Here is a 23,492-nt window from a genome sequence, read left to right as displayed (position 1 = left end):
GATTACTAAATAAAGACAGATCTAAAACTAACGAAAAACATTTTCTTTTTTCTGTTTAACTTATTTAGGAATTTTAATCAAGAAAACCGTAATAATAAGTCCGACATTTTATCACGTTTTTCCATGACGTCAAAGTATGTTTTTTCATACAAATTCCATAGCAATTTCTTGTTTTGACGTTTAGTAAAAGGTAACTGATTTGACTGATTGGAACCTAGCCTATTTGGTCAAGCGGGGCTTGAAATTGAGATGTGAGTAAATACAATGTGCCTTGTTTTATTATTTTATTTTTCTATGAGGATGTATTGAGCAGTTTGTCACTTTTAAGACTAAGCTCATTAAATAAAGGTTAAAAAATGTTTTGTTGAAAATGTGTTTCTTTTAAAAGGCGCTGCCGTGCTTTTACACAGCCAGAAAACGTGGCTGTGTTTATTGTGGCGCAGTATTCGAGAACACAGCTGTATACAGTTGTCACTCATGATACGGACCAGGAGTACTTGAGCTGAAGATGATAGACGAGGATACACACCAATGTTTGTTTTGGTTCTTGATTCTTGACTCCGAAGTCTTTGTATGTACCGAACTAACATGTTTTTTTTGTGATTGTATCTTGCGATCAGTCTCATTGACTATAAGCAGATGGGTTGGGTTTATATGGCATGGAGGACATTTTTTCTTTGACGTGACTTATTGTAGATTTGCCGCAGATGGCATTAACTACTTGGCCGGACAAATAGGGAGCGCTGAAGGCTCTCACCCGGTACAACGTTTAAGACAACAGGCCGGAGGGTGCCCAGTTGGGCGCGAACCTCGGCTCAGGGCGTCGTCTGAGAGGAAAAATATTTGAAAGAATTAATCGACACTGGTGGCTCGATAGGGTTAAGCGCTGATTGAGGGAAATCGACCACGCCAGCGGGGTCGGTATCGGGGTCACTACTCCCAGCGTAGTCAGTCCTTTCATTGAAGTAGTCATTCGGCCTGACTGTCCTTATCGGAAATGTCTCGTTTCTTTTTAAACGACCTATGGTTTCTGGAATATTAGTTGCCCCGCAAGCTGATTTGGGTACATTTCTAATCTTTTTTTGCACTGGATTCCACGATTGCTTATTTCTTCTTTGACCATAGGTACATTTGAACCGACACGTGACTAAGTATACTTATTTGTTTTTCTATAACACAATTACTATTAGTAACACAACTTTACTGCTTATTAAATTTTTCTGCTAATTAATACTTAAGTAGTTGTTTAAAGTTGTTTCTTCTTTGAGATAGCCTTGTCTTGCTGTCCTTGACAGAGTTTAAAACTTAACAATAATGGTAAACAGATAAAATAAACATTTTCAATGTCAATGTTCCTCATCCGGCCAAGATTTGTTGATATTCATGAAGCTTGAAGGAAACTAGTGTTTACTCAAAATCGATATGGGAAGGCCCGACCACAAGAAACGTAATCATAATTACAAGTATACCAGCTATTAACGTCGTTAAAAGACCTTTAGTATGGAAATACCTACAAATTAATCTTATTTTTAGTTTGATCAACTTTTCTAAATTGATTCGGGTCTGGGGTTTCTCCACCAACCCTAATGTTTGCTGCATACAGAATCGCGAGACAAGAGGTTCCGGACACGCTATTTCGTATATGAAACCGCATACGAAATCCCAAATTTAGGTTCAAAGGAATGGCCTATGTTATGTTACTTATTTATTCTTCTTCTATCGGGTGGGTCATTATTGAGCCGCCAAAGGCCCCTGACATGGCTCATGCAACGATTACTTATTTACGTCAGTCAACGGCTTAACGTGCCTTCCGAAGCACGGATCATCTTACTTTCGGAAAATCAGGTGATCAGCCTGTAATGTCCTAACCAAAATAGGGATCACAAAATGTTTTTTGTGATATGTCCCCACCGGGATTCGAAGCCGGGACCTCCGGATTGTGAGCCCAACGCTCAACCACTGGACCATAGAGGCCACCTGTGTATTTATTTCAACCACAGATCATATAATACTTTCTACCTATCTTATCGAAAAACATTTTTCAAATGAATGTATGTACTGTCGAATTATTAAAGTGTTAGGTGAAAGGTACGCGTATTTATAAACACAAAAGATTCAATAGCCTTCAGTTTCTCTCTGCGGTAATATGTAATTGTGCGAGTTCGTTGAGTTCGTTGACTCTCACTTTCATTGAGGTTTTCTTTCTTCGCGTGTTCACTGTTCAAGCTTGAGCCTTTGACGACGGGGCCTCGACCTTTCCCACATAAAGGTTGTTGTGTTTGATCTTAGATTGATTGTACTGATTCCTCGCGATAGCTTCGTAATTGACGAAACTTTTCTTTGGCGTTATTAGGGTCGACAGACGACAGCTAGTCAAGTGGGTAGGTAGGTCATAGGTCAAATGTAAATATCGTTACCCCAACATGCCGGAAATGTGTATTTAACTTTGCCTGATAACAGTTGAAAAGGAAAGCAAACCAGATTTTCTACTAATCTGCTAACATAAATTGGTATTTTAGTTAAGTAGACTTCCGATTTTGTTAGAAACAAATTTGGTTTCAAAATATACTTGCATTTTAAATGCCACTTTGAAAATAAAACATAGAATCATATGATCATAGAGACTGAATATTAAATTGGGCAAATTAAAAACTGGATTTCGACCGGTCTTTTTGGCAACAGTAATATTATTCAAAGTCCGTGACGATGAGTATAACGATTATTTCATAAATCGCTGGTAGGTACACGGGTTAATTTGGTCTGCGGTTAAAATCACGTGTTGAATTCGTCATACTAAGGTTATATACTACATTTTTTCTTTCACAACAATGTCGAATAGGAATATTACGACGTCCTTTGTTAAGTCGAGTAAAAAGTATCTACGTAGGTATTTAGGGGCAATGTTCACTAGCCCAGCGAGGAGACAGATCACAGGTAATTAAGGGCTCCCACACATAAACACGATACGACGTCGCGTAGTGAAAATCTACGATGAGCATCATAGAATAACACGACATCGTAACGTGTCACGCACGGTACGATGCCGTCGATACAGTTGGGCTGATGTAGTTCATTCTGAAATATGGACCTCACTAGACGCATTCTGGTTATCCTGTTAACAAGAAGACGAAGAATCAGAAGATACTGGATTTTATCATCCGTCATCTTTGAATTTCTAATAACAACTGCGCAGGATTTCATCGTGAGTTTCTAACGTCACGATGTCGTATTGTGCATAGACACGTTACGACGTCGTGTCGTAGGTTTCCACGACGCGACGTCGTGTCATGAAATGACGCCGCATCGTTGTACGATGCCACGTCGTATCGTGTTTATGTGTGGAAGCCATAAGGCATATTTAATACTTAGAGAGTTAAGAGACTGTATTAATGACATCCCTAGGGACGCGCTGTCCCTTTTTCACGAGCTCAGCTTACCTAAAAAATTGAGCACCTAATTTAGAGACTATTTATAACATCAAATATACTATGTACAGTTGTCGTATACCTATTTATGAGTGGTTGGTTCCAATTGTGAATTGGTCGAATAATCTGATAACGATTGAACGCGAAACCGCAATTAACTCTATTCAAGATGTTTCTTGCTACATTTTTAGCCTGATAAAAATGGATGAACTGATATTAGTCTCTGCTCGAAGCTAGCCGTAACATAATGAACTATTTTCCTAAAATCAAGAGTACTGGATTATTGTATTTAAATTATCATTAGGTACTGATATAGAGCAGATGAAGGATAATAGGATTACGAAAGCAGTATATAATGCGAAGGTTGTTGTGATAGGGTTGGCAGAGGAAGACCTAGAAGGACGTTCATTAACCAAATTGGAGATGTCCTTAGAAAAGGTCTAGTACGATCTACTCTGAACTAGCGCGCGTGTATGAAACGATTTATGAATGTGGAGGAAGCAAAAGAAGTGTCTGAATCCCATAGTCTCTGCTTACCCCGGTAGTAATTAAGCGTGAGTTTATGTATGTATGTATATTGTACTTATATCAAATTGACGCATGCGTAAATGTACGTCATAGAGAGAAAAAGTAATAACAATTATGTCTTTATAAACCGGCAGTATTGCTATTGTATGAGTATAGGTATATACTGCTGGTATGGTGTAAATAAAAAAATAAATAAAGTAAAAATGTCGGCCCTCAATCAGTAGGCCTATTCGGTATCTCAGTGGCAACTGTTGTGCAATAAAGTATTATTGATTGATTAAAAAGACAGCTCCCCATTACTCTACATGCGCGATAGTGTAGGCTAGCCTATAAGATGTTGTATTATATTCATCCCTCTAGCATTATCCCGTTTATCACAGGGTCCGCTTACTTAACCTGAAAATTTGACAGGTGCGGTTTTTGACAGAAGCGACTGCCTGTCTAACCTTCCAACCCGCGAAGGGAAAACCAGCCCAATACAGATTAGGTCAACTTCCGAAAATACATTTCTCGGGAATGTGGGTTACCTCACGATGTTTTCCTTCACCGCTGAGCACGTGATAATCATTTATGATCCAAACATGAATTCAAAAACAAATTCGACAATCATTGGTTTTGGCCTGCGCTGGATTATAACCTGCGACTTCAAAGTGAGAGGCAAGCATTATACTAACTGGACTATCATATAAGATAAAATGTTTTAGACGAAATGAATGTAACACGCACGCCACGCGTACTTACAGTTTTTTTCAAAAAAGTGTTTATTTTAGTAAGTAACTAATTTATATCAAGTGTTATTTAACTTACCAAACAAAACGTTTGTTGCAGATAGAACCTCGACAAAAAGATGCGCTGCTCAACGCAGGTTTAACGAACAACAGTCCATAACAACAAGAAGATTGAAAGAAAAAACTATTGTAAAAACGTTAGTTGCTACACCGTTGCCAAGATGTCGAATGTCGAGACGAACGTCGACAATAATATGAACAAGACTGACTCTGCTTTGCAGAAAGTACAGGTAAGTTTATCATTATAAGTGATAAGTATTAGAGCCCTCGGCTCTCCCCATTTCTCCGGGAAAGTAGTGAAAAGCATCCGATGCAAATCTACAACGCCACATCACGTTTTAAAAAAGTGTTAGGTATCCAAGTATATGTAGATACTAGCTTATCCACTACTTCACCCCGATACCGACCCCGCTGGCGTGGTCGACGATTTCCCTCATTCAGCGCTTATCGCTATCGACCCACTAGGGTCGATTAATTCTTTCAAATATTTTTCCTCTCAGACGACGCCCTGAGCCGAGGTTGGCGCCCAACTGGGCACCCTCAGGCAGGCCTGTTGTCTTAAACGTTGTACCGGGTAAGAGCCTTCAGCGCTCCCCATTTGTCCGGCCAAGTAGTTAATGCCATCTGCGGCAAACCTACAATAAGTAACGTCAAAAAAAAAATGTCCACTAATTCGTCCGCGTGGAACACTATTATTAAAACTATAAAAACATACAAATTTTGCCACCTCTTTTTTCGCTTTAGGGGTTGAATTTCGCAAAATCCCGTCTAGTGAGCACCTACGTCCTAAAACTAAAACGAACCCGCAAGAAAAAATTGAGACTCCTAGTCACTCATTTTTAATTTCTAATATTTCGTTATGAGTGAGTCTGCCAGTCAATGACCAGTCGCTTTTATATATATAAATAATCGTGAATATAGCCTCAGTTCAGACACGGCGAGAAACGCGGTGTTTTCATACCACAGAATACTTTGATGTAATAGATATTAATCGGCCATTTGTGGTATGGAGGCGCACGGGAACCAGGCGATTCCCGCCGCGCCGTGACTGAACTGAGGTTTAAGGGAAAAGTTCCACGTTCCATGCTGCTTATCACCCAAAGTATGTTTCGTAAAGGTCATCAGGGTCTATGAAATTACGTATAAAAGTAAATGAAATTTATTTCTTATTATACTGGTTACCTATTACAATCGTAGAATAATATGTTTATCGAACGGCCTCTGTGGTCGAATGGTTGAGCGTTGGGCTTAAGATCCGGAGGCCCCGGGTTCGAATCCCGTTCTTCTTCTTGTCGTGTGGGTTGTGAGGTAAATTACCAACCTCATCAAACCTAGTTTCAGGGTTTTCATTGAGATCCCAAGTTTGGTTAGGACATTACAGGCTGATCACCTGAATTGTCCGAAAGTAAGATGATCTGTGCTACGGAAGGCACGTTAAGTCGTTGGTCCCGGTTACTACTTACTGATGTAAGTGAGTAATCGTTACATGACCCATGTCAGGGGCCTTTGGCGGCTCAATACCCTGACACCAGGGTAGATGAGGTTGGTATTCCACCTCACAACCCTCACGATAAGAAGAAGATTTGTTTATCAACTTTTAATTTCATTTGAGCGTTTTTTATCCATGGGAACTTTTATGTACAATCTAACAATGAACAAACGGAATGAAACCATAATTTGTAAATTGATTTAATGGCTTACCTACACGATACAAGTCATATATTGAGATATGCTATAATTTTCAAATTCCGGGTTTAAGAAAATGTAATAATTATGCGTTGGTTCGCCTTCCTATATAATTAAAGTAAGCTATCTATCCATATATGTCACAAATTAGATTATAGACTATAAACTAAGTAAGTATATACAAGGCGACAGAGGGACAGCGTCCTGTCGAACATGATGGATCATCTGTAAGAGCTTTAGGCTGATCACCTATCACTATACGGTTTATCATTATCCACCTTAGTACTATGTATCAAAAATGGCTGCAAATAGTTTCTTGATTATTTGTAGTTCTGCCCACCCCTTCGGGGAATACGGGCGTGAGTTTATGTATGTATGTAAGTAGATACAAGATCTTAACTATACGTTTATATTTTTTCTTTATGCATTGGCGACCATTAACAAGTCCCGGAGTCCTATTTTGCATCTTTGGAAGCTTCGGACAACTAAGTCGTAACCAAAATTAAATTAATTTATTTAACGGACTCACCTATCACTATCGCCAATACAGAGCTGACGCCCATATCGTGGTCATTTATTTCAAAATGCTTGTAGTGGATTACCTGATACCTACCTACTTACCTACTTAGGCTCTACATCGATCGACCTTTTTGGTTTTTGGAGAAGGAAAAAAATAAAAATGTCAAGTGTATGTTTGAATAGCAATGAAGTAGGTACTTTCCAAGCTACGTAACCCAGAAAATACATAGCTGGCGCTGTAAAGAGTTACCTTCGTTTAACCTTCTAATTTCATGGATAACAGATGTATTATATAAATGATACCCTTGTTATTACACCCAGGCACAACACATCTTCCACCCATTATTATTCTGATTAAAATAAATAGAAGTAATATAGGTAGTATATAACAATTATTTTTAAATATACCTCTGCCGAAAAAATATGAAATAGGTTATTATTACGTTAAATCTGTACAACAACGCCATCTATATTGTTTTTGGGGAAAGTTCTTCAAAAGAATTGATATGCGAATTGTATAAGAATTGTGGTACCTATTTGTACAAATACAAATGTAGGTGTACCTAATAAAATATCGGCGAAGCAGACGACACTTCTCTGAAAAATATTTCTTTTGTATTTAGGTTATCCCTATTCCTTTTTTTTTTTGACGTGACTTATTGTAGATTTGCCGCAAATGGCATTAACTACTTGGCCGGAACCTCAGCTGACAGGATAATGTTTGATAGAATAAATCGACCTTAGCGGGTCGATGGCGATAAGCGTTGAATGAGGGAAATCGTCGACCAAGCCGGCAGGGTCGGCATCGGGGTTTTACATAGTTCCTACTATTTAAACATCTGAAACACACGTTGTTTTGATCACTCAAAACAGACTTGCTAATTTAGATACTTATAAATCAAGGTTTTCTCAATAGGTTATTGATGCCAATGTCACACGTGAATCATCATTGTAAACCGGTCCTAATATCACAAAGTATCACAGTACACTCACTGGTTAAATTAATTACTTGTCCAAATATCTTACAAAAAACTAATAAACAAAAACTTGTTAAGCAAAAACTAAGAAATGTGAACTTTATGACGTAGAGCCATCAAAAAGGGAAAAGGATGGGCGCTCATTGACGTCATTGCGCGTAAAAAGTGCCATAACGAGTTTATACGCGGAAAGTGCAAAGTTAGAAGGAAACTGTAACCTTGCTCTGTAGCATAGCCTAGACACTCCAAACAAAAATCTCGCTCTTACCGTGTGCCGTTTTACCCCGTGCGTGTGAGAGAGACAGAGAGTTCGGGCGCGCTCCCTTACAGGCTTAATGAGGGTCTTTCGTAGCCTGTTCACCAAAAAACAATACAGATGGCGTTGTACAGTTTTAACGGGATAATTACCTATTTTCTCACTACTCCGGTACATATTAATTATTCCAAAATACAACTTAATGTCAAAAGCATATATAGTTGTCTTTGATTACTTGTGGCTCTGCCCACCCCATTAGGGATTACGGGCGTGAGTTTATGTATGTATGTATGTATATATATATATAAAAAAAATGTTGCTTGATATTTGGATCACATAATGTCTAGAAGTATGTTGCTACCTATATTACTTATATTTTGATCAGAATAATAATAGGTGGAAGATGTATTCGAGATTGGGTGTAATAAAAAGTATCATCATTTATACCCAAAAACAAAGATAAAAGATGCATATGTCTGTTTTTTATGAAATTAGAAGGTTAAACGAAGGAAAAACTGTACAGCGCCATCTATATTGTTTTTGAGGAACGCAGCATGGAGAGACTCTCATTCAAACTGAAAAGCCTCCAATCGGGATGGCGTGGTAAATCAAGTTTCCTTTATATACGTAGTACATACATACATACATACATACATATATAAACTCACGCCCGTAATCCCTAATGGGGTGGGCAGAGCCACAAGTAATCAAAGACAACTTGCAGCCACTGTTGATACGATGTCGTAAGCTGGATATGATGTACCTTATGGTGATAAGGGATCAGCCTATCGCCCATAACATTAGTCCATCATGTTAGATGACACAATCCCTCTGTCGGTTTTTACGACATGCCCGGGAAGACAAGCAGCTGAACGTTTTCTATGTTTTTTATTTGCTCCCAGAACAGCATAGAAGCAATTTATACGTAGTAGGTAGGTATTATTATAGACTTAATCACCACTAATTTAAGAGTCACGCTCTTGTCGGTGTAGCATTATCTATACTTACTACTTTTTAGGGAAAAATAGGGCAGTGGTTTTCCTCTTGCCTTTCTCCCCGCCCTCTGTCTGACGCGAGTGGGATGTCGCCCAGAGTAGTCTATTTCAAAGTCGTACTAGGACTCCTGTCCTCCGCCTCTGAATAATATGACAGTTACTGTTGCCCTCCGTCAGAGTTCGTACATATTGTATATTCTTTGCCTTTAGGCACATGCAGACTTGTCCGAAAGTAATTGTTGATTCCACTCATCGACAACATTGTAGCAGGCAATATAAATCCATGAACGGGTGTTGTTTGAAATATCAATTAAGTTGTTTAGATGGATGGTGAGAAGAAACTAAGGTGATTCGTGGTAATAGCTGTTGATCAAGCATCGGCAGAATATTTTTTTCTAGATTTTTTTTGACGTGACTTATTGTAGATTTGCCGCAAATGGCATTAACTACTTGGCCGGACAAATGGGGAGCGCGGACGGCTCTCACCCGGTACAACGTTGAAAGATCTGTTGCTGCTGCAGTTTCTTGTCATTTCTTCTCCTCAGCCATACCACCTTGCGAAATGACGTAAATTCAGTAATGTTAAATTGACGTTCAACAAGTTTATCCATGATAATTACGTTGAATAAATGATTCTGTTTTCTAAGTGACGAAGATGTTATGTTGGTCGTTTACGTTGGTTGATTATACGAAATCAATTTTAACCGACAGGTAGTAATTTTATATTAGGTACTTACATGAACTCTATTAACATACCTAACCTATACAAAAACCTAAAGGTGCAATGTCTTTGGCATTGCTTCATCATAAGATAAGATAAATAAGTAAAGTTTGGTAAACAAAATACAAAAATGCTTTGTGTGTGTTTGCGATGTTAAAAAAACCATGCCAATCGAAGAGATTTCTTTTCTGAGTGATGTATTGTAGATTCGCGTCGGATAGGTCTCCATACTTGACGGGAATGCGATTATAAAACGTATTAGGTGTTAAGTATTTGACAAATAGTATAAATTTTACAGGTACACGCCATGTATATGATACAATAGTTTCTCTATATACCTGTATGTAAATTGAAGTTTAGGTATGGATAATATCTTATCTCCAACTAGCTGTATCGACCGATAAAACGATTTAGTTTACCTTTATATTCCAAGCAGCAGAGTACGTTTTCAGAGACATAAACCACCTTTATAATAAAAGTGTAATTAATTAGATAAAACTTTCGTTTTCCGTCCAGTTTACGAAAAGCTCTGACGTAGAGAAAGGCAAGAACAGAGCTAATGTGTCTTCAGTAAATTGGGTGAAGATTATCACAATGGTCATAGCTGTGGCTGTGCTGGTGGCAGCATGCACCGTCGCGTGGGTCTTCCAAAATTGGCAGACCAGCCTCCAGGTGTTCGCCATCTTGATGGTGGTCTACGTCATCGGGTTCTTCTGGAGATGGATCTACGTGGCCTGCCTGACTTTCCCCAGAGATATGAAGTTAGTTTTAAACTTTTACTAAGTGTTTTACAAACCGTTTTCCCAATTAGGTAGTATATCTACTTAAAGTGAGTTTCTTTAATTGTCTGATCCCTAATACCTGTACATTATTTGTTGAGAGTGTTGAATACCTGTCTCTTAAAGTAAGCGAACCTGTATCTTGGGAGAAAATGCCAGTGCAATCAATGTCCTGAAAATGTTTGCCGAAAAAGGCAACAGTAGGCACATACTTCATTGCGGATTTTAATTAAGGCTCTTAATCGTTTTGAAGCGCTCTTATCCGATAAAATCGTTGCCATACAGATGATCGATTAATTGTTTATATTACTTAATTTAAATATTTCTAAATCTTTTCCTTTTATTTCGGCGGCATTTTATATTTGTATAATTCTCTCTCGCTTTATAGTGATAACCAAGTAATCTTTTTGAAAAATTACAGTCTGATAATTATGATTTTCTTCAACAAACCATCGATTTCTCTCAATTAATTCAACTGAATTGATAACTATTGTTTATTGCGGGATTTTGTTAATAAAAATCGCATTCGAAATCGAATTCGATTTTCAAAAAGGCACCTATGAGACTTTCACTATAAGTGCGCTTACTGACCAGCGAACTCGGTTGACGAAGTCATCGCCCGTCGGTCGCGGTCGTCAGCAAATCGACCACGTCATCCGACTGTCGTTGGTCTGCGCGCCCTAAGGCGACGCGAATAGGAACCTCATAACTTAATCAATGTTTCAGGGCTTTATACTGCTACATTAAAATATTAAGACTAACGGGCAATTTTACGAAGAAGAATTGGTCAATGCCAGAAATCTTCCACGAGAAGGTGAAGAAACACCCGCACAAGGCATGCTTCCTGTTTGAGGATGAAACGTGGACTTTCCAACAGGTTAGTTATGAGGGAACTCTACCTACGTACCTATACACAGCAGACATACTCGCCTTTAATATTTACACACATATACGTACATAGGTGCTAATTCTTATAGACGCAATCTAATTTTATTATATTATAAGATATACCTGTCATTTTCTTACCCCCCGAAAAGGAAAGGGACGGATGACTGACAGCTGTTTATTTCAAAATCTTCTTTTCGATTTTAAAATGAATGAGTGAATAACCCGAGCGACGCATTTCTTAAGGTTTCTTCACTAATATCTAATTTCCATTTGACAAAATTTGTCCCAGTTATTACACAGGTCTTTGTGATTCGATTTAGGTACTTACTTAAAAAAATTATAGTACCTATTATTTACCGAACAGTCATCGTGGGTTTAGCCCCGATTTGACGTGGGTAAAAGGTACTTGCGTCAGAGCAGGCAGGAATTCGAAAATATACATTGTGCATTGTTGGTTTGTTTATGTGCTTTAATTATTATTCGAAAATATGTTTCGAAACCTCGCGTCTGCGTCAATGCAATAAACTTAATGCACACATTCATACAAAATCCTATTCAAAACGTTGTATTAGACCTTATTAGCACCTGCGGCCTGGCCCGCTTATTCCCATTTCACGGCTCTGCTTGCAGTAAACTTATGATACAAGAGGTAGACAAGACGTATCGGCACATCTCTCCGATGTAATGAGCGGCCTGCAAGCGAAAACATTGTTAACATTCCAATACTACGGCCTCCGTGGTCCAGTGGTTGAGCGTTGGGCTCACGATCCGGAAGCCCCGGGTTCGAATCCCGGTGGGACATATCACAAAAATCACATTTGTCCGGCCAAGTAGTTAATGCCATCTGGGGCAAATTTACAATAAGTCACGTCAAAAAAAAATCACAATCTCAACCCACACCATAGAAGAAGCTATAACACCGCAAAGTGTACTTTCGACTATCGTAGCAAAGTTTCACGCAATTTGTTGAGTCCGCCAGTACTTATACAATAATTTATGTGTACATGATACATAAATTAAGTGTTTTAAAATTCTACATAGTCTATTCTATAATTTACATTATTATCATTTCGACCTACACCAAGGTTCGTGTTGCCAGCACAGATAACACTAATCTGCCACGGTATAAATCTCCTTATAATTAATTACAAACGCTGGAGGATAATTGCTTTCCTTCATACCTATGGCCCTGAGGTATTTTTACGCCTATTACATGCGCCTTCACTTATCACAGCTAGCATTTATTTTCAACTACGCGACATTTATAATTATCCATTGTACTCTGTTATACTCTGTTATGTATTTGTTGCGTGTGTTTTTTAAGTTATAGTCAATCTTAATGATTGCGAATCAACGCCTCCCCGCGTGGACAAAGGCTACATGCATGCGATCAGAATAACAGATAGCTTGCAGCAGTGACGGTCCTAGCAAAATATTTAGGTGGTACGAGACCTCAAAGTGGCACCCCTCAAACCTAGAAAATTAAAAAGGTTGTTTACGGCCACCCGGTATGAGTAATCTAATCCGATGAAGTTAGCTTGCGGCCAGGGTGAACCATTCTTGGTTGATTTTGGCACACCACGCACCGCCCTAGGGCCGCTACTGGATTGCAGTTGATGTTAAAGACCTAAGTTGAATACGACGAATTGCCATCTAGCGAGGTGAGAGCCCTCTGTGCTCCCTATTTACGGCCAGGTAGTGAATGTTAAAAAAAAATAGGGTGGCTTTTGAAGGTGACCTAAAAATAAATAGTCCAAGATACTCCTGTGGAGGGTCGACCCAATCAAAAATTAGAAAAGGTCTAGGACAGAGAAATCTAAAGACATCGCTTTACAATATCACAAAACCTAACATAATCCCATTCAGGCACTCACAGTCAGAGGTAGCCATCGCATGATGAGCTGAGTAGGTTTCACCGAATTTTTTTTAGATCCACTTGACGGTGAGCCATATCGTCTGATGTTATGGTCGATAACCGTGTGATTTGAAACCGATTTACAATTTCAGGTGGAAGAATTCAGCCTACGAGCGACAGCGGTGTTCAGAGCTCAGGGTATAAAGCGAGGGGACACAGTGGCTGTGATGATGAACAACTGCCCCGAACTGCCAGCAACTTGGCTGGGCATTACGAGGGTCGGTGGCGTAGTCCCACTCATCAACACCAACCAAACCGGCAAAGCTCTTCTCCATTCCATTAATGTTGCTCATTGTGATGCTGTTGTTTACGGTAGCGAGTTTGATAGTGGTTAGTATCATTTGAAGTATATTTTTTCACAGGATAGTCATGCCCGGTTTCCTAACAGGGTGGACAGTGCCACCACAAGTCATCTTCAAGACAATCCGAATGTTAATCCGAATATCTATATTTTTTATCATGGTTATTCTTCTTGGTCCACTGTAAAGTTTTCTATAACGAGGTTTTCATCAGATTTATAAATAGCCTAATTCATATTATATCACGATTCAGCAATCGGTCTGAAAATCATCAAAATGTTAAAAAATCTTTGACTCTACGTCACTATCACAGGTTCTTGCTTGCAATTTTTGCAACAAACAATATCTCGTAAAATATTTCCTAAAATACTCTTCTACCGTTTCAGCAATCCAAGACCTGAAGAAGGAGCTGAAACCAAGTTTGAAGCTATTCAAGTACACTAGACGTCCTTTGAGCCCCACTTCGAACGCTGTTGCTTTAGTGGACAACAATGACTTCACCGCATTGTTGGAGAGCACACCACCAGCGCCCTGGACACCTTCGGAAGGAGAAGGCTTCAATGGAAAACTACTCTACATCTACACTTCTGGAACCACTGGCCTTCCTAAGGCTGCTGTTATTTCGCCCTCAAGGTAAGGGTCACTGTTTAGCTGATGAGTTTGTATTCCTTTAAAGGACAGATATCTAGGAATTTCAACGTAATTAACTCTAGTAGAAGACGTCTCAGACTTAAGTTAAAAGTTTGGAATTTGGTCTACCCACAAAAAATACAGCGCGCAGTACTTTAATACTATAATTCTAAATCATAGCTGATATTGATTCAGAACTCTCCCATAAATACCTTTTGAAAGAAACAAAAGACTAAGTACATTTATTTGAATATCCACAGAACATAGACCTGTCTTCGCATAATAATGCAATAACGGCATTTTAAAGCCGCCTATCGCAAACTTTATTACGTCTGAGTCTGACATTAACATGACAATGTGGGGTCAGAGATCAGCGAGAACATAAAAACATCTTCTTGAAAGTAGGTAAACAATTGTTTCCAGAATGGTGTTCATGTCGTCAGGAGTTCACTACCTAGGCAGCTTGTCGTCCAATGACGTCATCTACTGTCCCATGCCGTTGTACCACTCCGCTGGTGGAGTCATCACTGTAGGGATGGCCTTCATCTTTGGATGTACCGTCGCTCTAAGGACCAAGTTCTCAGCTTCCTCCTATTTCCCAGACTGCATCAAGTATAATTGTACGGTAAGTACCCTATATATTACCTTCTATCATGTGGCTTGTGAGGTGGAATACCAACGTCATCATCCCTGGTGTCAGGGGAGCCGCCAAAGGCCCCTGACATGGCTCATGTAACGACTACATGCTCACATCAGTAAGTAGTAACCGGGACCAACAGAATAATGTGCCTTCCAAAGAACGGATCATCTTACATTCGGACAATCAGGTGATCAGCCTGTAATGTAGTAACCAAACTAGGGATCAAAAAGTGATTTTTGTGATATGTCCCCACCGGGATTCGAACCCGGGGCCTCCGGATCGTGAGCCCAACGCTGAGCCACTGGACCACGAAGGCCGTAGTATTGGAATGTTAACAATGTTTTCGCTTGCAGGCTGCTCATTACATCGGAGAGATGTGCCGTTATGTCTTGTCTACGCCTCCCGCTTCGACCGACAAGCAACATAAAGTTAGAACCGTCTATGGAAATGGAATGAGGCCCGCTGTAAGTGTTGATATCAAAATATTACTCATCACAAAATGCATAGAAGTGCAGTCAGTAGACTAACATAATATAAGTAAGTATATAGCTATCAGACGGACAAGTGGTTACTTACAATGGCGGCCCTAGGGCGGTGTGAGCGGTGCGACCGCACCAGCCGCCGTAATGGGGGGGGGGGGGGGGAATCAACCAATACTGGTCCACCCTGGCCGCAAACTAACTTCATCGGGTTAGATTGCGGCCAGATAAAACTCATACAGCGTGGCCGTAAAGAACATTTTTAAAAGATTTAAACAGGTAAATTTCGGTAGCCGTGAACTAATCGAAAAATTTTGTATTTTAAGGGGCTTGTAGGGTGTCACGTTGTCAAGAGTAATTTAAGTAAGTATTGTTATAAGCGCCATTGTCTTCATTTCAGATTTGGACCGATTTCGTCAAGAGATTCAACATAAAGAGAGTTGTGGAATTCTACGGAGCTACTGAAGGCAACGCCAACATCGGTAAGCGCCTACTTATTCACTCAACATACTTAACCACTTACGTCATAAATAATTTATACTTGAAGTGAAGCGTATATTTCTACTCGCTCACCTAAATGGGGCTTAAAGGAGTCGCCATACTGTGAATGTGGTCACTCGGATCAAACCCCATCTCACATAGTGAACGAGTGCCCTCTACACCGGTTCCCAGGTGGCGTAGCTGAACTGCATTATGTGACGGATGCGGCAGAGACTTGGCTAGGGGAGCTCAAGCTGGATATATGATCCACACAGGATATTTTATTTTTGTCTGCCACTCGCAATAATAATAATTTCGCTATTCATAATTAAAACACATAATACCGGGTTCTTACCGCGTTAATCAGACCAGGGATATGAGACTCCTTCTTTTCTCTTTCGTTTCCTATTCTTCTTTTTTTATCTTTTTTTGTTTTTTTCTTCACTTTTTCTCTATTCATTGCAGTGAATGTGAACAACAAGACTGGCTCCATAGGATTCGTATCGAGGATCATACCGGCAGTGTATCCTATTGCCATTCTGAAGGTTGACCCCGAAACCGGCGAGCCGGTCAGGAACTCTAAAGGACTGTGCATGGTAATTATTTGTTCATCATCATCTCCCTAGTCTCTTTCTCACAGGGTCCACTTACCTAACCTGAAGATTTGACAGGTCCGGTTTTTTAAAGAAACGACTACCTGTCTGACCTTCCAACCCGCGAAGGGAAAATCAGCCCAATGCATGTTAGGTCACATACCTCTGAAAATGCATTTCTCGGGAATGTGGGTTTCTTCACGATGTTTTCCTTCACCGTTGAGCACGTGATAATCATTTATGATCCAAACATGAATGCGAAAACAAAATCGACAGTCATTGGTTTAGGCCTGTGCTGGATTCGAACCTGCGACCTCAAAGTGAGAGGCAAGCGTTCTACCAACTGGGCTACCACAGCTCTAATTATTTGTTATACTTAATATAAAAAAGTGACCCTGTGGTTCTGTGGTTCATCGGCTTGCTTCTAAAATGGGCAGCGCGCGCCGGTTCGAACCCCGGTTCGGTACCTCCCGGACTTGCACCAATGAATTATTAATTTATCCTAAGTGCAGTTTTCACTAATACGGTTGGCTCGACCATTATAGGTGGCGATACGGCTCACCTATCACGTTGGTCTAACAGAAAGCTCGGTGAGGTGTGGGTTAGTTCATCTTGCGATGGATGTACCTCTAACTACCCCAATTGGGATATATTGTTTTAAGTTTACGTGGTTATTATCATAATTAAAACACATAATAACGGGTTCTTACCGCGTTCAAAATAGGTACTTACTTATATGAGACTCCCGATATTTCGACACTGTTGCAAGTGCCATGATCACGGGATGATAATAACCGCGTTAAATTTTCGCGAATTAATTTTCATTTTTGATTCCTTCAGCTGTCTCTGTTGGAAAATTCATTATCTGTTCTTACAATTTCAGCTAGCTAAACCAAATGAGCCTGGTGTTTTTATCGGGAAGATCAAGCCGAACAACCCTTCGAGAGCCTTCCTCGGCTACGTGGACAAAGAGGCATCAGAAAAGAAAGTTGTGAGAAACGTCTTCACTCAAGGAGACTCTGCCTTTATATCGGGTAAGAGCACCATTTAATTTGGAAAATGTTAAATAAATCAAGTCAGGATCCCGTTGCTCTAATAAATACAGTAGGTACATTTCAATCGTGCCTTCCGCCGTATTATCACATAACGGCCTCCGTGGTCCAGTGGTTGAGCGTTCTGCTCACGATCCGGAGGTCCCGGATTCGAATCCCGGTGGGGACAAACACTTTGTGATCCTAGTTTCGTTAGGACATTGCATGCTGATCACTTGATTGCCCTGAAGTAAGATGATCGGAAGGCACGTTAAGCCGTTGGTCCCGGTTACTACTTATACTTACTGATATAAGTACGTAGTCGTTGCTTGAGGGGCCCAAGAATAATCCAGAAACAAGGGTTGACGAAGTTGGTTATCCACCTCACAACCCACACGATAGAAGAAGAAGATATACCTACCGGGCAAGGGTGTTTCCGCTCTACCTACATCCGATCCGAGTCCGTCAAATGACGGATCCGAAGAGGTCCTAAAACTATGTGAATGGTAGCTTACGCACTAAATCAGTCCGATATCCGCCATCCGACATAATAGTCATTTTCCACTATTATCCGTTATTCTCAGCCTCATATCGGCCAAATCCCCTGGTAGTTGCGGCTTCCGAGTACATTCCGCTTAGGGACGGTACTGAAAAGTATCGGCGTCCGAAGGACGTAATATACGATCCCGACGACCCGATTACTCTAGCCATAGAGGCAGCCAATCAGCTCGCGACACCAAACACTTCAGGTCCCCGATACCGACCCCGCCGGCGTGGTCGACGATTTCCCTCATTCAGCGCTTATCGCTATCGACCAACTAGGGTCGATTAATTCTTTCAAATATTTTTCCTTTCAGACGACGCCCTGAGCCGAGGTTCGCGCCCAACTGGGCACCCTCAGGCCTGTTGTCTTAAACGTTGTACCGGGTGAGAGCCTTCAGCGCTCCCCATTTGTCCGGCCAAGTAGTTAATGCTATCTGCGGCAAATCAACAATAAGTCACGTCAAAAAAAAAAAGCCTCATATCGGATTCGGACCGGATGTAGTCCGAAAACGCCGTCAGACTTCTCAGCTACCCACGTGTTCGGCTAAATAAAATTAATCGATCAATATACTTGTCTATTCGAAAATCAAGTTCCTATAAGTATTTACTACTATTTAAAATGCGACAAACGTGTAAATGCGTAATATACGTCAAAATAAAATGATCCTAATGAATCATTTATTGAATATTTTGTCATGTCATTGTTCATTCACGAATGACGACTGTGTTATTTTAATTTGTTGTTGAATTATTCGTTGTTTCCAGGTGATATTTTAATAGCTGACGAGCTGGGCTACCTGTACTTCCGTGACCGTACTGGGGACACGTTCCGGTGGCGAGGAGAGAATGTGAGCACTACCGAGGTGGAGGCTGCTATCTCAAGAGTCGCAGACCAGAGGGACGCCGTGGTTTATGGTGTTGAGGTAAATGGTCTATTACTGCAATGATCTGTTTTAACATAACATAACATCATGCCTGTGTCCCTGAGTGGTAGACAGAGGTGTGTAGGAACGCCTTAGCATCTACGTTTCAGTCCCATAATAGCGGGCGAGCCTATTGCCATTAACCGGGTACATATCCTGTAACCTACTGGATATTAATTAAGTATGATCCAAACTTTAATTCAAAAAGTCAAATTCTGTTGTTTAATTGTTGATCCCGAGCCAGGATTCGAACCCGTGACTTTACAATGAAAGTCACGCATTCTCCGAACAGGGTTAAAACGGATCTAAACTATTTACTGATAAACACGCGTATAAGTTGTTCTTTGGTGCTATTACTTTTTGACGTATTAATAACTATATTTTTACTTGTAGATTCCCAACACCGATGGTCGAGCAGGCATGTGCGGTATCGTAGACGCGGATAACACCCTCGACTTGGACAAATTGGCGAAAGACATCTCGAAGGATTTGCCCAAATACGCACGGCCGATATTTATTAGGATTATGACTTCCGTTGATATGACCGGTGAGTATTTTGAGTCTGCTATATATATTTTTTATCCCTTCCAGTTTCCTTATGGGTCTGCCCACCATAATAATTATTACGAACGTGTGTTTCATAAAGATACATTTTTACTTTCGAGCTGAAACCTTTGTAAGTGACTACTTACTAATTAAAAGTTATAATATCGATATTTCTTTAATAGGTTTTCCTTCATAATTAAAACACATAATACCGGGTTCTCACCGCGTTAAAACATCAGTCAGTCATCCTGTGATCATGGCACTTGATATTTAAACAGTGTTGAAATATCGGGAGTCCCATATCCCTGATTAACGCGGCAAGAACCCGTTATTAGTGTTTTAATTATGATAAGCACCGCGTAATCCTCAACCAAGGTTTTCCTTCACCAAATATTGACGGCTTATGCTCATGAACTGTAAACCTACGTTTCAAGAGCGTTTTTTAAATATTCCCGATATTTTGTTATTAATAAAATGTTGTCTGAATTACAGGTACGTTTAAGTTGAAGAAAGTAGACCTCCAGAAAGAAGGATTCAACCCAGCTGTAGTTAAAGATAAAATGTATTTCTTAGACGCGAAACAAGACAAATATGTTCCACTAGGCAATGAAGAGTATGAAAAAATTATGTCCGGAGCTATTAGACTGTGATTTATTTAATAAAATTGTATTATAATTAGAGTAAGTTACTATTATTATAGCAGTGCTGTGATGAGCGCGGTATAAAAGTGAAATGAAACTATAACTTAACTACCTATGAAGTATGAATAAACATAAAGATAAGACAGTGAAACCGTGAATAAGTAGTAAATCTAAGTATGCAATGAGGCACTTTCCAGGCTAAGTTCGCCAAAAATAACATAGATAGCGCTGTGGTGATTTAACGTGTTAATTACCTATTTTCTCATTACTCGGGTACGTAAGTACATAATTATTCAAAAATACAATATAATGGCAGAAGCATATATAAAAATAATTGTTGATTGATATTGGGATCAGATATGGTATAGAATTACGTTACTACCTATAATGTTTCTCTTTATTTTGATCAGAATAATAATGGTTGGAAGATGTAATTGTGCCTGGGTGTAATAAAAAGGGTCATAATTTATACCCAAAAACAAAGATAAAAGATACATAATGTCTGTTATCCATGAAGTGAGATGGTTAAACGAAGGAAAATCTGTACAGCGCCATCTATACTGTTTTTGAGGAACGTGGCGTAGAAAATGCCTCATTACTGGTGCATACATTGTATACTGACCATAAATAAAAAATCTAGGGTTTTAATATCTCTTTTCTCACGTAATGGAAATTTTATCATGCCTGGAGAAACCTTGAAATTAACGTAGCATTTTATTGTTGTTGATTTAAGAACGGAATGAAAGACTTTTAGATAAATTACTTATTTTATGTATAAGTAAGTAGATAAAACATTTTGTACTTATTTTACAATTTTGTATGTCGGCGTTAGTTATGAATTAAGAAGAGAAATTGATCAAATCGGAAAATAAAATGAAGTTACATCACTTCCGTTATGAAGTTGCAACGCTCCGACGAAAGGTGGCGTACGGCCAGAGCTGCGTGAAGTTGAGAGAGTCACTACAGAGTCGTCGTGTCGAGCGGACGTGTACTGCCGTTCTAGTCGGGCAGTCTACCGCGAACCATCGTCATGAGCGGACGTGTCGAATAATTACGAGGAGTGCTATAGTCGCTCACCTATAACTTGTAGGGACGTCAAGAAAGTGTGATCGGAAAAGAGCACGTGTCCCGATGCTTCGGTCCGAATATAGGAACCATGGGTGGTGGAGGGCAAGTAGAGGGCGAGTAGCCCCTTCGCGCTAACGTCCTTATGCGCGCTAGATAACGTGAGACTGTGTAACCGTTACGAATACCGTGACGTTGCCGTGAGTGTGTACCTTGTGCTGTGACTTTATTTAATCGTGATACAAAAACTATGTGGAAGTAAATAAAATGATTGTGATACTGATGACGGCCATTATTGTCTTCTAACGCCCACCCTCCTTTCTGATGATGATGTTACGACACCGCCCGACCCCCTCTGTTACGACATCAGAAGCGGGATTAGTGAACTTGGATGAAGACAACGTGATGCGACGTTCACAACAAGACAATGCAAGTTTCGTTACCACAATCAGAAGAAGATTATGATGATTATCACATTCGTGTGACCAAGTGATGAAGATGTAGTCTACAGCCATGCCTGAATTTGGAGATGGACCTGACTTTGAAGTGACCTGGACCTTGTTAATGATCGGCATCACTACATGCCGTGAGATATGATGGCGTGAACATCACAATATTTCCGTAATGTGTGCAATCGTGTTAGGAAATTATGGTACCTCAACTTGGAAACTGTAATTACGGTGAGTCGTTTTCATACTGGAACCTTATTGACTTCATTGCTGGGTGAATTTTCGTTTCTAATAATGAGGAAATTGATTTAAAATTAACTTGGAAATTACTATTTCCGTTTGTTTAAAAAGAAAATTGACGAGAAATATTGTGTCAATCCGTGTCAATCACACCGCGTTTTCCAATCTGTTTTCATCATTGTCAAATCTTTGTATTTTGGTCTAAAAATATTTCGAATTGGTGTAGACACGCTTAACCCGCGTGATCAAAGTTGTATTTTCTCACTCCAAGCAAAAAGAAATTAATCATGACATGATAATTGAGTCTCGTTAAATAACGTGTTTTGTAATCTACCGTCATTCATCAAATGTTTCAATATTCAACATTCTTTATTGTAATCTTTTAAACTGATTGAAAGAAAGTCATGTGAATACGATAATACAGTGAATTCTTTTGTTTCATGTCATAACTTGGTTCGGCAATTGGTGGATTGCAAGCGGGGAAGAAAATGGCGCGGGCTGAGCTGTAGCCGTGTAAAGTGACGACATCATGGCAGCGAGTTGTATACCAGCCGGACTTGCTGCGCTGGTGCTGTGAAGACCTAAACCATGTCACAAGACCAGTGGTTGATCTTTTATTGGAAATTCTTATAAGTCCTGGTGAGTCGTATCTGTTTTACCTGATTTGAAATATGGGAAGTTGTAATAAGATACAAACGAACTTAGTGCAGAAAGTTCTCTTTTACTTTAGTTAAATTGGAAATTGTAATGAAGTGAAGTAAACATTGCGAAGTAAAATTATTTGGATCATGATTAAATGAAATAGGCTTAGAAAATGCCCGAAACAGATTAAATCATTAGTGAGAAAATTGGAGCAAAACATTCTAAATGATGTTCATACCAAATCAGTAATTGTGTAAGTGCGGTAATATTTCCTCAAGGTGTTGGTCGCTACATTGTGACTTTATGACTTGTGTGTGTGAGAGCAGGGTGCTCTGTCGTTTTGTGGTCGTGGACCATGGTGGCCATCCCGGGAGGGGATGTTGTGACTCATGACTGTTTTGTAGCGTAACCGAAGTTTGGGGAGGAATATTACAGCCTGTTGTGCTTTGCAGTAGATGTGTAATGTTGGTTGATTTAATTGAGCAATGAAAGCTATGATTGACCTGTTTCGGAGCAACTCTGATAGGAAGCTGCGCACTTGTAGTGTTCGGGGCTGCAGCCACTTTTGTGCTGCTCGTCTTAGAAACTACAGGTATGCGGTCGAAGCCCGGATTTCATGTTGACTTTGTATTTGGCCATGACATTGTACCTGAATCTAAGTCATGTTGAACTTCGGTAGAATTAGTCAAACGAATTAGAAATTAGTGATGTAGAAGAAATTGTGTAACCCATTGACCTGTTTCGGAGCAACTCTGGTAGGGAGCTGCGCACTTGTAGTGTTCGGGGCTGCAGCCACTTTTGTGCTGCTCGTCTT

The 23,492-nt window shown here is 39.9% G+C and overlaps 1 protein-coding gene across 1 annotated transcript in view; it reads left to right on the top strand.

Annotated features, from left to right (window-relative positions):
* LOC126371490 (long-chain fatty acid transport protein 4-like) overlaps positions 1-20,893 on the top strand; it is a 38,205-nt gene extending 17,312 nt beyond the window's left edge. Inside the window, exons 2-14 of the mRNA XM_050016842.1 lie at positions 4,782-4,971; positions 10,412-10,656; positions 11,401-11,551; positions 13,570-13,807; positions 14,163-14,409; positions 14,830-15,031; positions 15,400-15,510; positions 15,926-16,007; positions 16,471-16,601; positions 17,482-17,632; positions 18,938-19,095; positions 19,489-19,642; positions 20,134-20,893. Of these exons, the coding sequence (XP_049872799.1) occupies positions 4,903-4,971; positions 10,412-10,656; positions 11,401-11,551; positions 13,570-13,807; positions 14,163-14,409; positions 14,830-15,031; positions 15,400-15,510; positions 15,926-16,007; positions 16,471-16,601; positions 17,482-17,632; positions 18,938-19,095; positions 19,489-19,642; positions 20,134-20,291 (2,097 nt within the window). The 5' untranslated portion in view covers positions 4,782-4,902 and the 3' untranslated portion in view covers positions 20,292-20,893. The remainder of the gene's footprint in view (positions 1-4,781; positions 4,972-10,411; positions 10,657-11,400; positions 11,552-13,569; positions 13,808-14,162; positions 14,410-14,829; positions 15,032-15,399; positions 15,511-15,925; positions 16,008-16,470; positions 16,602-17,481; positions 17,633-18,937; positions 19,096-19,488; positions 19,643-20,133) is intronic.
* Positions 20,894-23,492: the final 2,599 nt, after the last annotated feature.

The sequence above is a fragment of the Pectinophora gossypiella genome, chromosome 1 (assembly GCF_024362695.1).
Source record: "Pectinophora gossypiella chromosome 1, ilPecGoss1.1, whole genome shotgun sequence".
Classification (NCBI taxonomy): Eukaryota; Metazoa; Arthropoda; class Insecta; order Lepidoptera; family Gelechiidae; genus Pectinophora; species Pectinophora gossypiella.
Note: the sequence above shows the minus strand (reverse complement) of the source record. Positions and strands in the feature narration are given on the sequence as shown.